Source organism: Triturus cristatus, chromosome 8, assembly GCF_964204655.1.
Source record: "Triturus cristatus chromosome 8, aTriCri1.1, whole genome shotgun sequence".
Lineage (NCBI taxonomy): Eukaryota > Metazoa > Chordata > Amphibia > Caudata > Salamandridae > Triturus > Triturus cristatus.
The window spans coordinates 779,225,019-779,248,673 of NC_140591.1; the positions used below are offsets into that span (position 1 = coordinate 779,225,019).

The 23,655-nt window shown below is 44.6% G+C and overlaps 1 protein-coding gene across 1 annotated transcript in view; it reads right to left on the reverse strand.

The window, feature by feature from the left end:
- Positions 1-309: 309 nt before the first annotated feature.
- LOC146805087 (nicotinamide N-methyltransferase-like) overlaps positions 310-23,655 on the reverse strand; it is a 170,372-nt gene continuing 147,026 nt past the window's right edge. Inside the window, exon 3 of the mRNA XM_085622225.1 lies at positions 310-1,680. Coding sequence (XP_085478351.1) covers positions 1,254-1,680 — 427 coding nt within the window. The 3' untranslated portion in view covers positions 310-1,253. The remainder of the gene's footprint in view (positions 1,681-23,655) is intronic.

The following is a 23,655-nucleotide window of genomic DNA, read 5'->3' on the forward strand; positions in this document are numbered from 1 at the left end:
AACCCTTGGTTTTGGGCATGCTGGATGGACTGTGGACAGCAAGAGAGATAGGTCTCTCTAAATGGATGGACTTCTTCATGAAACAAGATTAATTAAACAACCACTGAAATAAGGAGATCCAGAACCACTATCCTAAAGATGTAATAACAATTTCCTGAATGATGTGCACAACGTTTTGCTTCCTTTGTAAGCAGCAATCAAAAAACATCCACCAATGAAACCTTCAGCATCATTTAAACAATGTCCTTTCTGTGTACAGGAGTGAAAGCGTTTACCTAAAGCCATAGGTTTAATAAAGAGACACCTTTTCTGTCAATACTTCAATTTATTGGATATGACTAAACGAAAATACAGGGCAGAAGTAGTTAAGCCATGCCAGCTATTTTATTACTGATCTGGCCCATTGTACAGTGTGGTGGTTCCAGACAGAAAGAATGGTAAATTATCTCCTTTGCACTGGGAGACAACTTACATTATATATTGGACATTGCCCTTTCACACATACCCCCACTTTGGGGATTTTGTTTCAGAAAACAAAACAAAAAATGCTGAATGGACTTCCATGTTGCTATGGCATGAGTGTCCAAATGGCACGGTTTTCTTTCACCCAAATGAGTCCCACCATGGTACCCAAACCAGATTTGATTTAAGAAATACCAGTTCAGTGGTAAAGTCTAAACCTGGCAGCCAGACCACAGCTCCTCTGATGGAGGCAGATCCTGTATCACCCCAAATATTGCTATGCCTAAAGTAAGACCCCTAGCTACCACTAAGTGAATTATTTTTGGGAAAAAATAGCTAACAGGTAGCTCAAGCAGAGAATAACACTTATTAGAACATTGGAATGTGGAGCACTCCATTGTAGACAATGGAGTGCTCCATGCTTCTACGGGCCGGTAAAGGCCCGCAGAGCAACATTCCAATGTTTTACAAAAGCCTCTCGAAGTTCGAGGGGATTTGAATCCCCTCGCGCTCCCTGAAGGCTTCGTTTTGTTAGAACATTCTGCCCTCTAGTGGCAGAATGTTCTAATAGCCTTATAGCCCTTCGTAGCAGGGCTATACCGCTATTAAAGTCCCGCTGCTTTTGTTAAAGTCCCTCGCCTTCGGCTCGGGCCTTTAACGCTGCAGCGGGCCTTTAATAGCCGGTATAGCCCGCTACGGCGGGCTATAAGGCTATAATACATTTTGATTGTTAATATTTCAATGATGGTGTTTCTAATTTACCTTTATGATTCTCAGTTTCTGCAACGCCGTTACTTGTGGGCAACAAGGAAATATACCCCACTATAGTCTGACACTTCTTTATCTGCTTCCTTGCCAGCAATGGAAGAAATCTCAAGTTTATCAACAGTATACCCTGCACCACTAACTGCTGCTCTCAGAAATTCCTCATCAAAACTCATTGAGGCAAACTTCACTTTGCCAACGTGGTAATAATTACAGCTTATGTCCCCACACAGCACAAGGTATCCCCCAGGCTTTGATAAGGTACTGATATTTTTCAAGGCACAGCAAACCTCATCCTTGGTTTTGCAAGCTCCTTCTAAACATAAAGAACTGAGCACACAGTCATATTGTTGCCCCTCTAGAGGCTCCAATGGGTTTCTTTTCAGGATATCACAGTGCAGAATTTGCTTGACTGCTCTTCTCAATTTCGTTTCCTTTTCTGGAACGGTCATTCTAGAATAAATTATAAATCAAATTATAATATGAAATACATTGCCAGCAACACTGCAGTTCGTATTCTATTACAGCTGTCAAATCTTTTCAGTATGAAAAAAAACACGGAGGAAGGGGTTATCATCCGTTCATTCTCTTAACAACAAAGATTTATGTGTTTCCATTTAGGATACTGAATGTGCAAAACTATTTTCAATGATTCCAAAAAACAAGTGAGCACAAACATTGTATTATCTAGCCATCTCCATTTTGAAATGTGCGTACATAAATAAGTGCACTCTTAAAATATGATTTATGCATTGTTCTAGCAGAAACCGGGTAACATGGGTAACAAAGAAGGGGCAGATTTACAAGCCCCCTGCGCCACCACTACGTCATTTTTCATGGCTCTCCATATTTACAAGGAGAGGAAAAGTCACCCTGCGTGACTTTTCCTCTCCTCGTAAATACTGCCCCTTCACACGCAGCACTTTGCGTTGAAGGGGCGTTCCATGGGTGTTGCTGTGGGTGTTCCCACGCAACACCCATGGAACAAGACACATCTCCAGATTTACGAGAATCGTAAATCTGGAGATGCGTGTGAATGCTACGCCACTCTCGAGGTGGCGTAGCGAGGCGCAACGAGGAGAAATGTTTTCCTTTCTCCTCGTTTTTTCCTCTTTCATTGCATGCTGCATTCTACAGCATGCATTGAAAGAGGAAAAAGCCTCTTGTGATTGTTTTTGTGCAGGAAGGTGTTCCTTCCTGCACAAAAACAATCTCCCCACGACGCAGGCATCCTTGCACCATGGTGCAAGGGTGCCGGCGCCGGCGCATGGCTGCAGTTTGTGCGCCAGCGCAGGGGAAGCACAGAGATGCGACATATTCTTGTAAATATGTCGCATCTCTGTGCTTTCCAAACTAACGCAGCACGGCGCAGCAAAATGACTTGCTGCACCATGCTGCGTTACTTTGTTATAAATCTGCCCCGAAGTTTACAAATAACTAAGCACATCAGTTGTAGAAATTTGACTTAGAAGAAATGGCAAGAGTAAGATAGTAGCATGTTAGCTTGGGAGGGGGATTCTTAAGAGTTAGGTCTTTAAGTTCTAACTGATAAGTCATGTTAGGCTGCATGCCGTAGGGCTTTGAGAGGGGCATTGTGAAATATCCGTACTTTAATTCGGAACATCGAGGGCTGGACTGGCCATAGCGGGCACCGGGCGTTTCCCCAGTGGGCTGCCAGGGTGGGAGCCAGTTTTGGACCCCTGGGAGGCATTTTGGTTACCTGGGGCCAGCTGCAGTGTTTTCCCTGCACGCAAGCATGTTGTCCATTGCTTTTGATGGAATGAGGGAGCAGTAAAGCTTGCACTGCTATTCTGAAGTACAAGATCCAATGGAGGGCTTGAGCTTCCTCTGCATTTAGAGTAGATAGGTGCAGCCTTTGTAAGTTTGGTGATGTGATACATCATATTGAGGCTTGGATCAACAGTAAACCTGGATACCTGGAGAGGATAGAACATCGATCCATTGTTCTACTGAGAGTGGGTAGTCAGATCAGAGGCGTAAGAATGCTATTTTAATATGTTTCTGTTTTAGAAATAATTAACTTGTCTAGTCAATGAACTCTTGCAAGAGATTTTTTCGTAGTTAGTCAGAATCATCCCTTCTACCGTCATCCTGGTGGAGAAAGTCAATGATCGCGAACACTACAACAAAATCAAGTAGAACTAGTATTCACACATCACCCAGAACTCTTAGGGTGGTGTGCAGGATTTAAAATGTTACACTCACTGTGTTGTGCTACATTTAGAAAGGAATCCAGATTCACATTACTTCAACAAAGGGAGCTGTATTGAGACAGTTTATTTTATAATTTCCTACGATTGGGAGCTTGGTAAATGCTGTAAGCTTCGCCCTTTTAGAATCAGGGTCTGCTTTGAAAGAATGAGGGGATTTGTTCCGACTTTAGTGGTGAAGAGAATATGCCTTCAACTAATAAAGAGTTTATGATTTCAATGGCTATTGAAGTGACATAATTTGCACAATTGTTTAGAGCATAGGCATAGGTTTTTGGGCTCATGAGGCTAGACGGGTGGAAGATATAATTTTGATTATAGACTGAAAGTCTAGCTGTGGAATGGTGACTATTAAGTGATGATTTGTTCCTGTGCATAAAATGATGGTGAAATGTAAGAGTTTGATGCGATCGGGCCTTCTTGATCAAAGAGACAGCCCGTGTGTTTACAACCACCCTCTGCCCAGTGTCGAACGGTACTTTAGGTCAAGCCAGGGGGGTGTCTGGGCCAGAAAATAGAGGGGTCAAGGGAGATGGGAACATAGTAAAGCCCACAGTAATCATTACTGAATCTGATACTTTAAGAGTTGGGCATGTCAGGAGTCAGGAGTAAAGGTCTCAGGCCCTGTGGCGGCGAGGGAGCCACAAGGTGCTCCATATATAAGAGCCCGCTACTGTCTGGTCCATAAATACTCAGTGTTTCTCAGTGAGCGGGGTTCCACTCCACGAGGTACTAAAGTTGGACCGCTTAGCAGTAGTTTAAAAGTATGGGAACCGCCAGGCCCTTGTTCTGTTTAGTTCAATGCAGAAGTTGTCTCTGTAGTCTGGGTTTCTTGACTCCCCAAATGAAGTGTTCAAAGTCTCTTTGAAGTGTGCAGATCAACCCGGGTGGTGGGGACAGGGGGAGTGTCTGAAATATGTAGAGAGGCAGTGTGCCAAGTCCTTGCGAGTCTGGGGGATCAGCGATGAGTAGTCTGCAACTGCGATTTTGGGGAGGCTCCATGCCAGGGCGAGGCCAAGATATGGGAGGCCCTCTGTGACCCATTGGAAGTCAAACGGTATCTTCAATGCGCGTTCAGTATCGGGCCATGGTGAGGTTTAAATTGTGGGATTTTTGCACGTTCACACTAAAACCCGAGATCGCCCCCAAATCCTGCAACTCTGTAATGATAACTGGGAGGGAGGCCAGGTGTTAAGTTACTGAAAGGATGACATAATCTGCATATAAACTCATCAAGTGATGGTCAGCACCAAATAGAATGCCCATCCCCTTAGGGTTGTCCCACAGTCTCTGTGCCAGAGGCTCCATGTAGAGTGCAAAAAGATGTGGGAAGAGTGGGCAGCCCTGACGTGTGTCCCAGTGAATTGAAAACCCACTAGAACGAAAGCCATTTACTCTAACCAATGCACGGGGAGCACTGCAAATGCTCTGTATCCATTGCCCATAACACTCACCAATGCCGAACCGTCGCAGGGTCTCAAACAGGTAAGTCCAGTGCACTCGGTCGAATGCCTTTTCTGCATCAATAAATAACAGCAAGGCTTCCGTTCATGATAGGTGCACTTTGTCGAGGAGATGGCAGATGCTTTTCGTGTTGTCACTGCACTGGCGGGAGGGAGGGAGTAATCCTGGCTTGGTCAGGGTCAATAAGCCCTGGCATAAGGGGATTGAGACGATGGGTCAAGATGCTTGCAAATAGTGTTGCCTCCATATTTAATAGCGAGATGTGCCAGTAGGAGCCGCATAGCTTTGGGTCTTTTCCTTGTTTAGGTATGACTGAGATGGAGGCCTCCAGCACAGATTCCGATAGGGAGCCCATATCGGAAAAAGAATGAAAGTTTCTGTTAGTAGGATGGCTAGTTCAGGGCAGAAGGTCTTATAAAATGCTGCGTTGAAATCATCAGGTCCGGGGGATTTTAGCTGTTTCAGCCAGGCTATCACAGAGATCATTTACTCAATGAAGATGGGCTTGTCTAAACCCTGGGCTTCTGTAGGCGGGAGAGGAGTAACCGCCGCGCTATTAAAGATAGTTCCAATGGTCAGCTGGAGCACCGTTTTCTGCTGAAAAAATCTTTTCATAGTACACCTGAGAGACTCCAGCAATGCTTTTGGTTTTTTCACCTGCATCCCATCATCCGTCATGATGGCCTTTACTGGATTCACGTATTGCTTGCTGTGCAGCCGGTGCGACAGGGCTTTCCAAACTGACGAGAGTACAGTCAAGCCCGTGCCATTAAGTGCCTAGTATTCCTGAAGGGATTTCTGGAGTGCATGGACTGTTGCCGGAGAGTGTAGCATAGTTTCATGAAGACTCTAGCGCAGAGTCAATGAGGAAGTGGGGGTGTGTGTGGGATAAGAGTGATGGGTGCATGGTGAGAGAGTGTGTGGGGCTCAATGGTAGTAGTCTTCACTCAATCCCATGCCAAGGGGGACACCAAGAAGTGATTGAGTTGGGCATATGACTTGTGGACCGCAGAAGAAGGGTGTTGAGAGTGCCACACATCATGGAGGTCACACTCAGTGAGCCATGCAAGGCCTCCAGGTGAGAGTGCCACGGTTTGTCCAGATCTATGCCGAGTGTTCAAGTTCTACATTCATCACAATATTAAAATCAACCCCTATGATTACAGCTGCATCTGGGGACTGAAGCACCCTGGCCAGGGAGTTAGTTAGGAAGTGTTCTTGGCATTTGTCAGGAGCATATATTGATGCAAGTATAAAGTGAAATGGTCTTATCTGCAGGTGGAGAGCTAAGAGATGTCCTTGGGGCGATTCACAGAACTAACTTAAGGCAAAATCCTAAACTTACTACTTTTGGTATTCACAGAAAGCATTTAGTAGTAGTAAAGTTAGGATTTTGTCTTAAGTTTGACTTAAGACAAACTTAAGACAGACTTAAGACAGACTTAAGACAGACTTAAGACAGACTTAAGACAGACTTAAGACAAACTTAAGACAGACTTAAGACAGACTTAAGACAATCTTAAGACAAAATCCTAACTTAAGTCTGTCTTAAGTCTGTCTTAAGTCTGTCTTAAGTTTGTCTTAAGTCTGTCTTAAGTTTGTCTTAAGTCAAACTTAAGACAAAATCCTAACTTTACTACTACTAAATACCTTCTGTAAATACCAAAAGTAGTAAGTTTAGGATTTTGTCTTAAGTTAGTTCTGTGAATCGGGCCCCTTGAGTTCCGCTACCATGCCCAGTACTGTACATGAGAAGCGTTTAGAGAAAATAATTGCCACCCCACCTTTTTTCCTAACCCCAGATGACCAATATTGTTGGGAGAATCGCTTGGTTTGTATCGTGTGTAAGTCTCTGGGGAGCAGTTGTGTTTCTTGCAATAGACATATGTCTCCTTTTGAATTTTCAAGCTGGGAGAGGACGGCTTCGTTGAGTTATTAAGGCCTCGAACATTGAGGCTCACTAATTTAACGTCCCGGATTACTGGGAGGGGAGAGTCGCACGGCCCTAGAGCCAGCCCTGAGTGCTGCCGTTCTAGCTGATTTGTACAAATATTGCTAGAACTCTGATATTGAATGTGGTCAGCCCCTGAGGAGGAGGGTGTTATCGTTTGGCAGTAAAATATTAAATGCTGGTCGGGAGGACGGAGTGAATCAAGTCTCCATGATGAAAAGCACATCATTGTTGTCATATCAGATAAAGAGGTACGGAATTTCATAGGCACATATTTATTCAGAGATAGTGGAAGGTTGGTAATGATTTGGTTATCAGTATAAATATTACCATTGCTTTATTTGTTTATGATTGTAATGGGATGTGTAACTGAGGATAGGAAAAGGGGACCCAGTGAACTTAGACACATTTTGAAGGTGTATTCTAAGAACCAAATTGAGGGGATGAGGTCCAGCGTATAAGTGATGGTTCGACAATATTGAAAATGAATTTTGAAGATATTAGCACAGTCATTTGAAACTATAAAAGTATTGACAAGACTGGGATAATTTATGATAGGAAGTTACAGATTATTTAAAAGTTCAGGGAGTAGAAGGTAAGTATAGTGTTTAAAAGGGTTTAAAAGCAGCTAGAGTTCACGGGTGCTGCAGAAGGTTTTACCTGTCCTAAATATTGAACAAGTTGAGTACAATAAAAAGAACCACTCTAATGAATTTAGAGAGGTTAGGTTCCAACTATACAATACTATATAACTTTCCAGTAGGTTTCATCTTCCTTTTCAGGCTTGTTCCTTTTCAGGTTCTTCCAAGCATTTATAGGAAATGGCTCAATACAATTAAGGTTTAATTGAAGGGGAAAGCTACATTAGACTGTGCAGTCAGTGTGCAGATCACACTAATTTCAGGACGACAATTTTTGCAGTGAAAGAGTTTTGTAGAGTCTTAAAATACTCACAACAATGAAAGTAGAAAGAGACCTGATTTGGATGCGAGAAAGTAGCAGGGCTTTAGAGTTGAGAAACTAAACATGTGGTTTCATATTTCTGTGGAAAGGGTGGTGCTCATAATATGGATGAGTTACTAGCTAAAAAGGATCGTGTAATTAGTGTAATGGCCATCAGAGACATTTAGAAAGAATGTGATTAAAAGCTTGATTTTCTTCCCAAAAAGATAAATAGAGCAGGTTTCCACATTATATTTGGATACCTGGAAGAGAGAGGGTCCATTTGAGTTGTAACAGGCAATTCCAGTATTGAATGATTCCTATATAGCCACTGACAAAGCTTGAGAGCGAGACATTAAGGGGCAGATTTACAAGCCCCTTGCGTGACTTTTGCGCTGCAGTTGCGTCACTTTTTTGACGCAACAGCGGCGCAACAATGCGGCCTATTTACAACGTGACGCATCTAGGGAGATGCGTCACGTTGTAAAGCCCTGCGTCACATTATACCTGCGTCAGGTATAATGTATACAGGGTGGGCGTTCCTACGCAGGAAGGCCTCGTAAAAGTGACTCCGTGAAATCTACAAGATTTCACTGCGCCACTTTTAGGACGCCACTGCGTCAAAACCTTACGCCTGCTTCAAGCAGGCGTAAGTAGTGACGCAGTGTAGTGGGAATAGGCCTCAACACGCATTGCTGGAGTTGCGTCGTGCTTGCGACACAACTCCAGCAATGCGTGACTTTTACGCCAACAGATGCGTCAGAATTTCTGACGCATCTGTCAATCCTTGCGCCATAGTGCGCCGTATTGTAAATACGGCACATCTATGGTGGCGCAAGGTTTTCTAAGGGTGGCGCAGGGAAAGTGACGCATCTGTACAGATGCATCACTTTCTTGTAAATCTGCCCCACAGTGAGAGATTAGGTCTAGTCTTTTATGGTAAAGGGAACTGTTGGAGCAGCCATTTTGAAAGTAGAAGCAGCTTTACATTGCAGCAAACTGTTTAAGCATTACAAGGCCCTTCCTCTGTGGCGTAGCATGCAGACTGCCCAGAAATCTTAATTATATCAATGTTGGTAGCAAGCAGCAACATTTGTTTTGAATGCTGATTGCTGTAGATATCTGGGGACAGCTTTGCAGGTTAATCAGACAGTGATAATGGACAGAAAGCAGGCACTGCTGTAGTTGCCATGATGCAAGCTGGTAGTGGGTGAGACAAACATTTTGCAAGGCTACATGCAGCCTTGGACCCCTTGAAGGTAGCAAGAAGAGAAGTGCACACAGGAGTAGCAGAGCTCATAAATTAAAGGGCAGACAGCACAGTGCGAGAAGGAACTTGGGGGCATATTATCAAGAACGGCATTAAAAATTATCACCAGAACATGGACTTCTATTGGAATTCTCAAGGGCATATTATCAAGCCCATTATCACCGCTTTAGCGGCAGTTTTCTGCCGCTAAACCGGCGATAATTTTTAACGCCGTTCTTGATAATATGCCCCTCAGGGCAGAGACCCGTTGAACACATGGTGGCTGCATTTTGAACAATTTCAGTTCGATACTGAACACCAACATACCCCATCTTCAGTACCTGGGATACGTGTGCATGTCCAGGAATAAGGTGGAAGACAACCATCACATCACAAAGGGTTGATGATCTTCCAAGGTGAAGACTGGCCCACTCTTGGTCAGTGGACTATCTATGGCCAGGGAGAATAGGTGCCCACAGAGAAGGAAGTTAAGGATACAAGCCTCGGTTCCTGAAGGAAAGAATGCAGCTGTACTAGGGCCTTGCTGATGAATGATAAGAAGCACTGCTATTATTCAAGGTCACTGATGCATGTCTTCAGGATGTGTAAGAGAACATCAAGCAGAGAGCACAGCCTGGGAGGAAAGCCCCAAGTCAAACTGACAAGCATTTAGGCTAGCAATAGTCATAATAAAATTGCAGGTGAGATAGCCAAGAATGATAGTGGGAGATGAGACCAGGTACCTTAATTCTTAGGCTTCAATAGCTTGATGGAAGTAACACCTCCCTGCCAACCATTTTAAACTTTTAGGGCAGACAGAATCAGGTTTTACAAAAACATGAGACCCGTATGACTGACTTAGCCAAGGTGTGAATAAGGCTGTTATGTGACCATTAAAACTGACTACGTTCTTCACATGTATTAGGGCATGAGGAAGGGATAGTAGATTTAGCATTATTAGAGTGTGTATATTTCATACACATATTCGCTCACTTATTCAAATTGCCTATACTAGGTAATTGTAGGTGCATAGTTCTCTGCCCAAAGTATTCTGTTGATATTTAGACCTCATGAGATTTCCACAGAATAACAGGGAAATGAGGTTTACAAAGTGCATCACTTGAGGACAAGCACAGGTACCCCACGACTAACCATGCCCTAATCAAGTGCATTAGATTTTCTTTTCAACTCAGCCCATGAGAAGACCTTCACATTTCTTCTCTTTGTGTAATGTCATTATGCCGGTAAAAAAGTTCAGTCTTCTGGTCTGCATGCTGATTAAGAGTCTATCCTTTCCTCCACAAATTAGACTAATTGTGAAATCAGCTTGTTTCAATTTTAGAAAGAGCCTGAGCATCTTCCCTTTAGTCCAGTAAATACAGAACAATTATTGTGTAGGGTGTTGTACCATCATGATTTTGTACTTTTTATTCAAAGTACTTAGGGGCAAGCCCCTTGCAACACTTTTGCGCTGCCGTTGCATCCCTTTTTTGGCGGCATAAACAATGCAGCCAATTTACAACATGAAGCATCTAGGGAGTTGCCTCACGTTGTAAAGCCCTGCATCACATTATACCTGCATCAGGTATAATGTATGAGGGTGGGCGTTCCCACGCAGGAAAGCCTCATAAAAGTGACGCAGTGAAATCTACAAGATTTCACTGCGCCACTTCGAGGACACCACTTCATCAAAACCTCACACCTGCTTGAATCAGGCGTAAAGAGTGACGCAGTACAATTAGTATAGGCCACAACATGCATTACTGGAGTTGCGTCGTGCTTTTGGGCCAACAGATGCATTAGAATTTCTGACGCATCAGTCAATCCTTGTGCCATGGTGTGCCGTATTGAAAAGGTTGGCTGTTTGCCTTTACTACACTTGGAAAGCTGAGTATGTAGCAGAAATAAGCAAGTTATTTAGTTGCATTTCAGTGGTACTTCAGTGCCCTGGCATAACAGTGGTAATTGACAGTACCCATATGAGTGTGAGCTTGAAAAAGTGCTTCACTGAAATATTCTATATGCATTCCCTTCAAAAAACCAACAATCCCGACACCTAGGGCCCGATTCACAAAGGTAAAGTTAGACGAAAGTCTGACTTTACGACTTTCGGTATTCACAAAGGGCATTTACTACTCGTAAATGCCCTTTATGAATACCGAAAGTCATAAATGCCCTTTGTGAATACTGAAAGTCGTAAACTTAGACTTTTGTCTAACTTTACCTTTGTGAATCGGGCCCCTAGTTGTTAGTCCCAGCTGCAATCTGTGCCAACAAATCTATCCTCAAAATAGTGATACAGATAAATATAAAAAAAGGATGTCTCCTGGGGTCCCATGTTTTGTGCAGAAGTCTTGATTCACCCTGTTGCAGGAGTCCCTTGATGATGCATCAACTGAAGAGGTTGGACTTCCAGAGTCCAACTTTATGAATTGAGTAATCCAAAAGTCATGCTCCAAGAGCTACTAATGCACCAACAATACAATATTGGAGCCATATTTTTTGTGATCAAGCATCTGCTGAATTAGGCAACTCTGCAGCATAATGCCACATTGCTCAATAGAAGTAGGTACTGAATTTGAATCAATTAATAGTCATCCACAAGTTTAGTCTAGCATGCAAATACTTAAAGGTTGCTCTAGCAGAACAGTTTATGTAGCCACTAACTACCCCATGGGGAAATACAGCTCCATTCCCATTATAAACTGTCAAATTTTGTGAAATTTATAAAGGTTCAGATTCAACTCAGCAATCATCAAATTCAACAAATCAGCTTGAACTTATATTCCTACCATAACTTTATTTCTTCCTATTCAAGACATTCTCTACAAAGAGCAGAAAAATGTGCCCTGTGGAACATCCAACAGAAGGGGCTGCGTATATGTGTTTGGGTTCTAGGATTCACCCTTTGGGCTTTCCACCCAAATGTCCGGCCTCGTTTCAGCCACTTTGCTGAACTACAAAACCTTGGTCCTGGTGCATAGTTTGGAGAATGTTAATTACTCAATCTAACTGTGTTGTAAATGTAGTTATATCCGCCTCACAGAACATAATTATTAATTAAATAGGAAAGTTTAGGACTTTTCTTAAATATCATTAAAGATTCAATTCCCCAATTTCTACAGCGAGAGAGTCCCTATATTTTGCCCAAATACAAAAAAATCTACGCTTGCCCAAATGAAGAAATATATTTCTTCTAACATAAAGTGTCTAAAACTGTAAGCAGTAAGAACAATAGAGGGTTCTGGCCCATAATTAGTAAGGCTAGGCCAAGTTTAAATACTCAAACAACAACACAACTGCCAATACTGATACTTGCTAGACTAATTATTTTGCCCAATCACACATGACACTCATAGTGACTGGAAAAAATACATTTTAATTTTTTAGAATTCAATGTTATCGAAACTTTAACTGTTCATGTTAGTATTCTAATGAACAATTCAAAACGATCTCACATGAGCCACATGAAATCTGACAAATATATGAAAAACAAATCAACAATCACATAAATGACAGAACACTACATCTCACATGTAACAACACAAATTAATTTATGAGCAAGCTCTAGTTCCCGAAAATGTTACACATAAAAAATAACAACACAATTAGAGACAAAGAAAAAAGGAAAAAAGCCCAGAAAGAGGACAAGGTTGAAAAATTGTTTAAAAATGTTCACGTTTTTTAATAAAATAACAACACAACTGTTGTAATCGCCTACTTGGTACGTTCCTTTCCCCCCCCCTCCTTCCTCCTCCCTTGGTTCTTCCCTTTCCCTGTCACCAACATTCAATTGCACCCTTCCTCTGGTTATGCTGGATCCTGTGGTGGTGTAAGGACCATTAAAGAAGAGTTACTGTTTTACCTGCATTGGTCTTTATTATAACACTGGCGACGATTCGCTGTGTGGGGACGGCTCACCACCACCCCCATTTTCTTCTTCAAATCCAGTTCTCCGGTGTGTTGGCGGTTGGAAGTACTTCGCTGTGCAGTACCTGTGGTGGCTCTCCTGTCGCTAATTCAAGTAAGACTGTGCCAGTTGCTTTTATATGCCCCTGCTTGCTTTGGGCTGTTGAGAGGAGCATTTTTCGTTTCAAGTTCTAGCGCTCCCATGGACTACTGACTTTTCTCTCCAAGTGGCCTCTCAGCGTTGCCTATTCCAAGGGATATTCCGTGTTCTACCGCGGTTTCCCTCGCTGTTCTTAACCTGTGGGGATCTGCTGCCTTTGAAAGGTCAAGTAGCACTGGGTTTGCCTCGCTTACATCTGCTGCGTTGTGAGGAGGAGGGGAGCCGGTATCCTCCTTTGTTCCGATTAATCCGGAGTAATCAGCCGTTCTGCTTTTCACTGCTGTTGAGAGGTGCATCCTGGCGCATCAAGCTTCTTCGCTCCTCATGGTGAATTTCACTGCTGTGGCCCCCAGCGCTGCCGCTCCGGTCTCCACCACGGCTGGGTCAGCTGCCTGGGAATGATAAGCTGTTTGTCTTTGCGTTGGGTTGTCCTCAGTGTCTGGCGTTGTCTTTTCAGCGTTGCCTACCTCCTCGCTTAGGGAAGCTGTGGCGGCAATCTTTGGAGAGTTCCTCAGTGAGGCACTTCAGACTTTCTGACTGGATTCCTGTCACGAGCCGGGCATTCCTTCCCGCGCGCCTTTCAGTCAATTACTCTTCTCAGCTGAGGCGAGGGAGTGCGCTTCTGTTTTAGTCCACCGGGTGGCTGCGTGGCTTCATTCTAAGCCCGATTGTGAGGAGATTTATGGAACTCAACCATTTCTTCACCTCTGGGGCTCCAGTGTAATTTGCCACCGTTCTTCTGGATAACTCAGTCATCATTCTGTTCCTTCTTTTTCGCTGATAGGCACAGCTATTGGAGTTTTTTCTGCCTGTCACCTCTCGCTGATGGGCACAGCTTCACATGTTTGTGTCACTGATGGGCACAGTTATCATCACTGTTATCGCGCTTGTCTACTCACGCTGACAAGCACAGCTTCCAATTGACTTTCATTGTGCAGTCACATGCTCTTGGTTCTTTCTTGCGCGGTTACCTTCGCTACAGCATTGAAGTGCATTGTGGGTGATTTTTTAATTCTGTCTGCCTGGTATCTTTGCTATTTTCTGCATGTCTACATCCCAGATTGAATTGTACATGGGGTTTGACATTGGGTGGGGTGTATAACAAGTGTGAGGATATTGTTTTTGCTCACCTCTTTCATACCTTGTTTCCATTGTCTTGGATTGCTGTATTTCAACCTCTTTCCTTCCAGTTATTGTCAAAGTATGGCAGCTGCTAATATGTCGCAGCCCCCACCGTTCCTTAACGAGGCAGGAGAACCTATTCTGCCTTGGAAACAATGGTTTGGGTTACTGGAGTCCTATCTTATTGCTATTGGGGGGGAGAAGTTTTCTCATTTACGCAAGTTACACACCCTGCTACACAATTTGGGCGTTGAGGGACGCAAGGTTTATGATGATATTTCGACTAATGCAGAAGGGGGAAGTGATAGTGATGATGATGAAAATGTGTATATTGTGGCAGTAAATAAACTAGAAAAGCATTTCAGTAAGAGGATAAACGTAGTGTTAGAGAGACATAAATTCTTCTCAAGAACACAGGGAAAAAATGAGAAGGTTAAACCTTTTATTGCAGCCTTAAAGGGTCTAGCGAACACATGTGAGTTTGAGTCCCTTCAGGATTCCCTGATTAGAGACCAGTTGGTCAGGTGCACCAACAATCATAAGATTCAGGAGAGGCTGCTTGTGGCCAATCCTACCCTCAAGGAAGCCATAGATATAGCGGTAGGGATTGAGCACACGGCAGATTGTATGGTTGAAATGAAAGGTGAAGGGGGCAAAACCATGGAGGTCAATGCCATAAGCAAAGATCACAAAAGTAAGATAGCTAACACCCCACTTCAGGGAAATAAATTCAAGTGTTATAGGTGTGGGAGCCCAACACACTTAGCCAATAACCCGATTTGCCAAGCACGTTCTGTTGTCTGCCACAAATGTGGGAAAAAAGGACATTTGGCCAGGGTTTGTCATGATCAGCGCTCTAAAGCGGTGTTGGAGATTGAGCCACAATTATTTCCGGATCCCAAGTTAATTTTTCAACTTAAAGACAAAAACAAACAGACAAATTCCCATCTTGCAACATTACCCTGGATAACAAAACCCTAACGGTCTTTGCTGATTCATGTTCCCCTTACACCCTGGTTGATGCCACCATATTTTCTCAACTGTTTCCTTCATGGAAAGAAACGGTACAACCTCCGGACATACAACCAGGAGGCTACAATGGGGACCCCATACCCCTATTAGGCATGACCACTAAGGAAATAGGGTTCAAAGGAAGGAACACAGTGGGCAAGATATACATTACCCAGAAGGGGTCCAACTTGTTGGGATGGAAACACCAGAGGGAACTCGGGATTAAGTTAGACCCCAACAGTCCCGACCAAGTCCTCTTAGTGGATCCCTCGGTGGGAGGGATGGATGTTTGTAATGATTTCCCCAAAGTGTTTTCTGATGACCTAGGCTTACTCAAGAATTATCAGCATTCCATCAAATTGAAATTCAATGCCAAACCGGTAGCACACAAAGCCAGACCCATACCACATTTAATGCACGTGCCTCTTCAAAATGAGCTAGACAGATTGCTGTCTTTGGGGGTGATCGAACCCATAGAGTGTTCACAATGGTTGGCCCCCATTGTTCTTACCACCAAGGCTACCAGTAAGGACATCAGGCTCTGTGTGGACCTCAGGGACCTTAATCAGAACATATGGGTAGACAGGCACCCCCTTCCACGTATTCATGAGGTGCTTACCCTCATTAATGGTGCGAGTTGTTTCAGCGTTCTCGACTTATTCTCCGCCTATCACCAGGTGGAGCTTCATCCCAACTCACGGCATCTCACCTCCTTTGTGACACCCCTGGGAGCCTTCCAATTCCGTTGCATGCCTTTCGGCTTGGCTTCTGCTGCGGCTGCCTTCCAGAGGATCATGCAGCATGTCTTGAAAGACCTTCCCAGAACACTCTGTTTTCAAGATGACATATTAATCTACGGGAAGGACTTAAACGAGCATAACGTCACCCTCAGGATGGTCTTGTCCAACTTGGAAAAATCCGGGCTCACTCTAAAAAAGGAGAAATGTCGTATTGGGGTGGGATCGGTTGAGTATCTAGGACACACCATCTCTCAAGATGGGATCAAACCCAAAATAGACCTAGTTAAGGCGATTAGGGACACTGAGGCCCCTAAAGGTGTTCAAGACCTTAAATCATTTTTGGGCCTTTCCGAATATTATTCAAAATTTGTGAGGAACTATTCCTCAATAGTGGAACCTTTACGTAACTTACTCAAATCCAGGACCTCGTATGTGTGGTCCGATGCCTGTCAGAAGGCCTTTGATCTGGTCAAAGAAAGCATAACTTCTGCACCATCCCTGGGTAGGTTCGACCCGAACAAAACCACTATCCTTTGCACTGATGCAAGCAATAAAGGGTTGGGGGCCAGCCTCACCCAAATGGGGGAAGGCAAGGAACACATTGTGGCCTTTGCTTCTCGAGCTCTTAAGGGGGCAGAAATCAACTACACAGTGGTGGAGAAAGAAGCACTAGCTTGTTTCTGGGCGATCAAACACTTCCGCTTCTTTCTGTGGGGTATCCCTTTTACTGTAAAGACGGACCACAAACCACTGATGTTTGCTTTCACCACCAAAGGGGCTAACAAAACCACCCCCAGAATCGCTAGATGGATTTTGGGACTGGAAGGTTACAATTTTTGTGTGAGATATATGCCAGGTCATCAAAACACGGTTGCTGACTTTCTGTCACGGTCTCCCTCAGAGGGAGAAAGTGCTCCTGTTAGCTGTGAATGTGATGATGTGATTTTGCAACTTACATGCCTAAAAAAGGAAGAATGGAACGACAGTATGCAAAATGATGCAGAGATGTGTTCAATTAAAGAGTTCATCAAGAATGGTTGGCCGGAAAACAAGAATGATATTCCCATCAGTTTAAGTAAATTCTGGGATGTCAGAGTAGAACTCAATATACAAGGTAATGTGGGTTGCAGAGGGGAGAAAGTGATTCCACCGGAGAACCTGAGAGAAAAGATTGTGGGGCTTGCACATGTAGGACACTTAGGGCGAAGCCTAACCAAGAATAAAATCAGACTGGAATATTGGTGGCCAGGTATGGACGCCATGACGGAACAGGTGGTGAGAAATTGTGTAGACTGTAGCCGGAGTGACAAAACTCACCAGACCCGCAAGCCCCCCCTGTCGCCTGTCGAAGTGCCTGATCGACCATGGTCAAAGCTAGCCTTGGACATCATGGGTCCCCTCAACCTAAGAACATTAAAGGAACGTTTCATCCTGGTGCTAGTGGACTATCACTCAAGGTGGTTGGTCTACAAATGTGTCCAGCAAATAGACACAAGAGTCCTCATACAATTCTTAGAAAATGTGTTCTTTGAGGAGGGGTTACCTGATACCCTTATAACAGACAATGGAGTACAGTTCACTTCGGACAAGATGAAAGAATTTCTGTATCACCGGGGCATCACTCACCTCAAATCTGCTTTGTACTGTCCCCGTGCAAATGGGTTAGTGGAAAGGATCAACCGGTTGTTCAAAGAGTGTTTGCAGAGAGCAGAAGTAATGGGGACACCAGCAAATTCAACGCTAGTGGAAACAGTATGGGCCTATTGCACTTCTCCAAACAGTGTTACTGGGGTTTCTCCGTTCACCTCTCTCAAAGGAAGGATCCCGAAGACTAAATTAACTCCACCGGTAGGGCCAAGAAAGGACGCGGGTGTAGTAAGCAGAGGTGAAATCTCAAGAAAAGTGGAGGAACACCAAGCTAAATACAAAGTCAGCTATGACCAGACCAAACATGTAAAAACACAAATGTTCAAAGAAGGTGATTGGGTCCGGGTGGATTTACCTAAAGCACGCAGGAAAGAAGCGTCAAGATATTCGGATCCTTACAAAATAACTAGTGTGGGTAGGAATGTAGTCCATCTCGACAATGGCCAAACATGGAGCATGGACAGAATCATTCCTCATGGACAAGGGGGTGACTTGGACAACAATAGTGACCCAGAGACAGAGTTGCAAACTATCAGTCACAGAAGGTCTATGAGAGCAAGGAGCTCACCTGTCTGGACCAGAGACTACTGTGTTAAATGAGAATTATTGTATAATGTTCCTTGTGGTTCCGTCTCTAGCTTTGCTGTTCTACTGCTTACATTGTTCTGCAGTGACCTCGTCGCTGCTTGTTGATACTGCTATGTCTCTCTTTGCCCTATGCAGGGAGGTGTGTTGTAATCGCCTACTTGGTACGTTCCTTTTCCCCCCCCCTACTTCCTCCTCCCTTGGTTCTTCCCTTTCCCTGTCACCAACATTCCATTGCACCCTTCCTCTGGTTATGCTGGATCCTGTGGTGGTGTAAGGACCATTAAAGAAGAGTACTGTTTTACCTGCATTGGTCTTTATTATAACAACAACCTTATAGAGGGCACTTGCCAAACATGTGCACTTCAGGTAACCAAGATGAATCCTGTGTTCTTATGGTTTGTGATAACCTTTGCTTAAATATTTTGCTCATCTCTTAACAGCATTACATTGCTCTTGTTAACTCCTTCATCCTCTAGTACCTTTGGTAGAGTTAAGACTCAAGCTCGGCCTCTGCTACCAAGGTGAGTCAAGGAACTTCACATAGAATTTTGTTGTGTATCAGTTGGTGGATAGGTGAATTTTGATTTTGAGCGGCTAGATTATTCTTCCATTCAATAACCACCCCTTTATCCTCTGAAGTGCAATGAGACTCTCTTTGGGGACCCTTAAGAACCTTGTTTCTTTTCTTTTCATCTCTGTTTTGGATGGCCGTTTGGAAGCATGACCCCCTTTTATTAATTCTAATGGGATTCTTCAGGAAGCCCTCTCCTCACCCAAAGGTCAGCTCTGCTCCAAAGCACTCTGGGGCCAGTGAACTTATAGTCTACTAGAGGCTGGTGGAGCAGGACAAGTCTGCAAAATTGTGGATCAGAATGTGCTCCCCTTTGATAAGATTACAAACTCCATCATAAGAAACCACCATATTGCCTCACTCCAAGCTATGTAAATGCTTTCAAAGAAGCATCCACCCCCTCATCCCAGGTCTGTTGAGATTTGGAACTGTCCCCGAATTTCCTCGGGTCAGTTTCAGCCATCTACTTCCATCATCAAAAGTGATTTCCTATTTTCCAAAGAATCCTCTTTTCTGCCTTGTCCAAAGCTGCATTCACTCTGGCCAATTACAAGGATGTAATTCTCTTTTGGCTTTCCTGGAATTCATCTGCAGTGTCATGACTTTCATCTTTGCTGCCAACTTGGGTGGGTAAGCTTTCTGACAGAAGTGCAATTGGTGGCTCAGCAGAGCGCACGGGAAAATGAACAGTCAAAGTGGACAGTCTCTAAAACTAGCTTAGTTAAAAATTTACAATACAAACCCATAAAAACAATTCACAAAAACAAACACAGTTTGATTTGGTAGGTCATTTTTTATTTAAGTGCACCTATTCAACCAAAAACGGCAGACTGGTGAAGAATTTAAAATCACTTTAAAAATGAGTTAATTATGGAAATCACATCACATTATTTAATACAATATCGTATGGTGCTGCACCTGGCGAGAACTCAACTAGAGACCTATTTTAAATGTATTTATTAGCTTAAGGTTTAAGAATTAGCATGATGCATATTTTGAATATATGAGTCTAGACTTGCATAACATAACTTAACGTGTATTTGTAAAGTGCACATTCACCCAGAAGGGTCTCTTGGCGCTAAATAATAGATGTTTATTGTTACCCAACTCAATGGTACTCATTTTATCAACCTCAGAAGGATGAAAGGCTGAGTGGACCTGCAGGGATTTGTACCTGTGACCATAAGGTCGAACACAGGACCCTACTGTAGACTTCCAGATAAAAGTGGAAAGTTCAGGTTGTTATCTTCTGGACCATTGTGTGCCTTCTCCTTGAAGAATTTGGTGTGCCTTGTTTCCTAGTTTCTGGCCTCTGATGAGCAGAGGACAGACACAATCATGCCCCACCAGGCCCCAGCATAATCGATTCTTGCTGACATAGTAATTGAGTTACCATTCTGGAAACTCTTTAATCTAATCCATTTGGCTTCTCAAGCTTTCCTAGACTCACATCAGTCAGTTAGCAAGTCAAGTGCCCTGCTATATTATTAGCAACATTGCAATCCCTAATTACAATCAAACTGAATGCTATATGGGTTTATACCCATATGCCACATTTATCTGCTAAATATTAGGTGTCTTACACTGATGACATTACTAAACAGAGACAATTATACTCTTCTTCTACAGAACCATGCTGGCTTCAGGGTCCCCATACATTACTGCCTGGTAATGTTCTGCCATCAATTCCCCTGTCCAAATGATGTCCCCAAACTAAGCAAGGATTTGAAACACTGAGAATAAAGTTGACAGAGACAGAATATTTTTTTTTTACACCACAGAACTGTCTAAAGGAGTGTATTTGGCTTTATATCACAATCATTGGCAATGATTGTGGCCCCATGCAAATTAGGAAATCCCTGTGCACCCATGCCATATTACAGACGCGGGCACAGAAGCAAAGAAGCTGTCAGGGGCGCACTGGTGGGTACAGTCACTCACTGCACCCACCTACAAGGGGATCTCTAATCCCCCTTAAATGTTGCCGCCTGCACTGGGAAACAAGGAGCAGCTGCTTCAAAGCCGCTCCTTTTTTCCCTTGAATGTGCTTCCCCCAGGTCAGCACGAGTTCACAGCTGCCCTAGGGGCAGCTCATTCTATATAATACGGCTCACAATCCCTGTTTGCACCCGGTGCACCTGTTTTAAGGTGCACCGGGCGCAAACAGGGACAGTGCGCCCTATACATAATGGGGCCCCTGGAGCTTATGTACCTTAGTCCCTCAAACTGAGGACCACATGCCCCTTTAAACACTTGAACATCAGGGTAATGAGGCAAAGAAATCCCAGGCTTACTCTGGGAGGTGAGGAGGGATAGAAAATCTAAACTCAGCATGCCCAAAAATAACAGTAAAACAATAAATAAATGCCCAGCCCATGCTTCGTAAAAAAGGAAAAGTGCTGTAATGAACAGTCAACTAAATACTATGCACAAACATTTTTGCAATTATCTTAAGTGGAGTACCAAATTGGAACCCCTCCTAAAGGGGCATCACAGAATTGGAGGGTGCAAATCATGAACTGCAAAAAATTATCAGAGGGGACAACCATTCACTACATCTATTCTCTTCCTATTATCTGTGTGCTACCAGGTGATAATTTTCACAACACAGGTTCTAACACTAAAAACCAGCAATAACCCTACATTGGTCTAATACCAACAAGTAAATCAAATCAAATCAAATCAAATCAAATCAGGTGTTTGTTAAGCGCGACTACTCGCCCGTAAGGGTCTCAAGGCGCTGGGGGTGTGGGGGGGGTTCGCAGGTTCCAGTCCATCAAGGAGGGGGTCTGTCAAAGAGCCAGGTTTTGAGGTTTCTTGCGAAGATGGGGAGCGATGTTGTCTGTCTGAGGTGGAGCGGAAGGTCGTTCTAGGCTCTGGCCGCGAGAAAGGAGAATGAGCGGCCTCCCGATTTGGTCTTTCTGGTGCGGGGCACCACTGCGTAGGAGAGCTGGGCTGATCGTAGGGTCCTTTGGGGTGCGTGGAATTTGAGTCGGCTGTTCAGGTATGCTGGTCCGGTGTCGTGAAGGGCCTTGTAAGCGTGGGTTAGCATCTTGAAGGTGACTCTAGATTCGATGTGGAGCCAGTGGAGTGTTTGCAGGTGCTGGTAGATGCGGCAGTGTCTTGGCAGGTTGAGGACCAGTCTTGCGGCGGCGTTTTGGATGTTCTGTAGCTTGCGGGTGAGGTTTTTGTTTATTCCGGCATAGAGTGCATTGCCGTAGTCGAGCCTGCTGGTGACCAGGGCGTGAGTGGTGGTCTTTCTGTGTTCGAAGGGGGATCCATTTGAAGGTCTTACGTAAGAGGCGGAGGGTGTGGAAGCAGGAGGACGAGACGGAGTTGATCTGGCGGTCCAGTTTGAGCTCTGAGTCCAGGATGAATCCAAGGTTGCGTGCGTGGTCCGTGGGGGTAGGCGGGCTTCCAAGGGCGGGGGGCCACCAGTTGTCCTTCCAGGCGTCTGGGTTTGGGCCCATGATGAGTACTTCTGTTTTGTTGGTGTTTAGTTGTAGGCAGCTGTTTTTCATCCATTTGGCGACGGCTACCATGCCTTCTCGAAAGTTGTGTCTGGCGGTGTTGGGTTCGTTGGATAGGAAGAGGATGAGTTGGGTGTCGTCTTCGTATGACACAATGTTGAGTCCGTAGGTTCTGACGATGGGGGCGAGCGGAGCCATGTAGATGTTGAAGAGCGTAGGGCTGAGGGAGGACCCCTGGGGGACTCCGCAGGTGGTAGGTGTAGGGTCTGAGAGGAAAGGGGGGAGTCTGGCCCGCAGCGTTCTGTCGGAGAGGAAGGAGCGGATCCAGTCGAGGGCCTTGTCTTGGATCCCTGTGTCGTGGAGTCTGCATATTATGGTGCGTTGAGAGACTGTGTCGAATGCCGCTGAGAGGTCGAGGAGGATGAGGGCTGCTGTTTCTCCTTTGTCCAGTAAGGTAAGGATGTTGTCTGTTCTGGCGAGGAGGGCGGTTTCCGTACTGTGGTTTTTTCTGAAGCCGGATTGGGAGGAGTCGAGGATGTTGTGCTCTTCGATGAATGTGGTGAGTTGGCTGTTGATGGCTTTCTCGATTACTTTCGCTGGGAATGGGAGCAGAGCGATGGGTCTGTAGTTTTTGTGGTCGGTGTGGTCCGCCGAGGGTTTTTTCAGGAGGGGGTTGATCTCAGCATGTTTCCAGTCGTCAGGGAACGAGGCGGTTGCCAGTGAGCGGTTGAGGGTGTGGCAGAGCATGGGTGCGATGGTGTCGGCGGCTCTGTTGAAAATGTGGTGGGGGCAGGGGTCCGTGGGGGCCCCGGAGTGGATTGACTTAATCGTCTTCAGTGTGTCTTCGGTGGTGAGGGCTGTCCAGTTGTCGATCGCTGGCTTCAGGGTGTCGGGGGTGGTTGGTGAGGGTTCAGTGTGTTGGTTGTCTTCGTCGAAGTTGTCGTAGATGCTCTTGATTTTGTGGTGGAAAAAAGTGCTGAGTTTGTCGCAGAGGTCTTGTGAGGGAGGGATGTCGGTGGACTCGCTAGTGGGTTGGGCGAACTCCTTGATGATGTTGAAGAGTTCTTTGCTGTAGTGTGCATGAGTGGAAATTCTTTCTTCAATCGCTTTTTTCCTCATTTTTCTGATGAGTTGGTGGTGGGCGTTGGTGGCGGCTCTGAAGTTGTTGTGGGCTTCTGTGGATTTGGTGTTCCTCCAGGCCTTTTTGAGGCGGCGGCAAGTGCGTCTGGACTCTCGAAGTTCGGTGGTGAATATCTAGCTTTCTTGGTGTGGGTGTTGTTGTTTTTCTTGAGGGGGGCTATGGTGTTGGCGCTGTCGTAGAGCCATCTGTGCAGGGTTCGGGCTGAGGTGTTGGTGTCGTCGTTTTCCGTGAT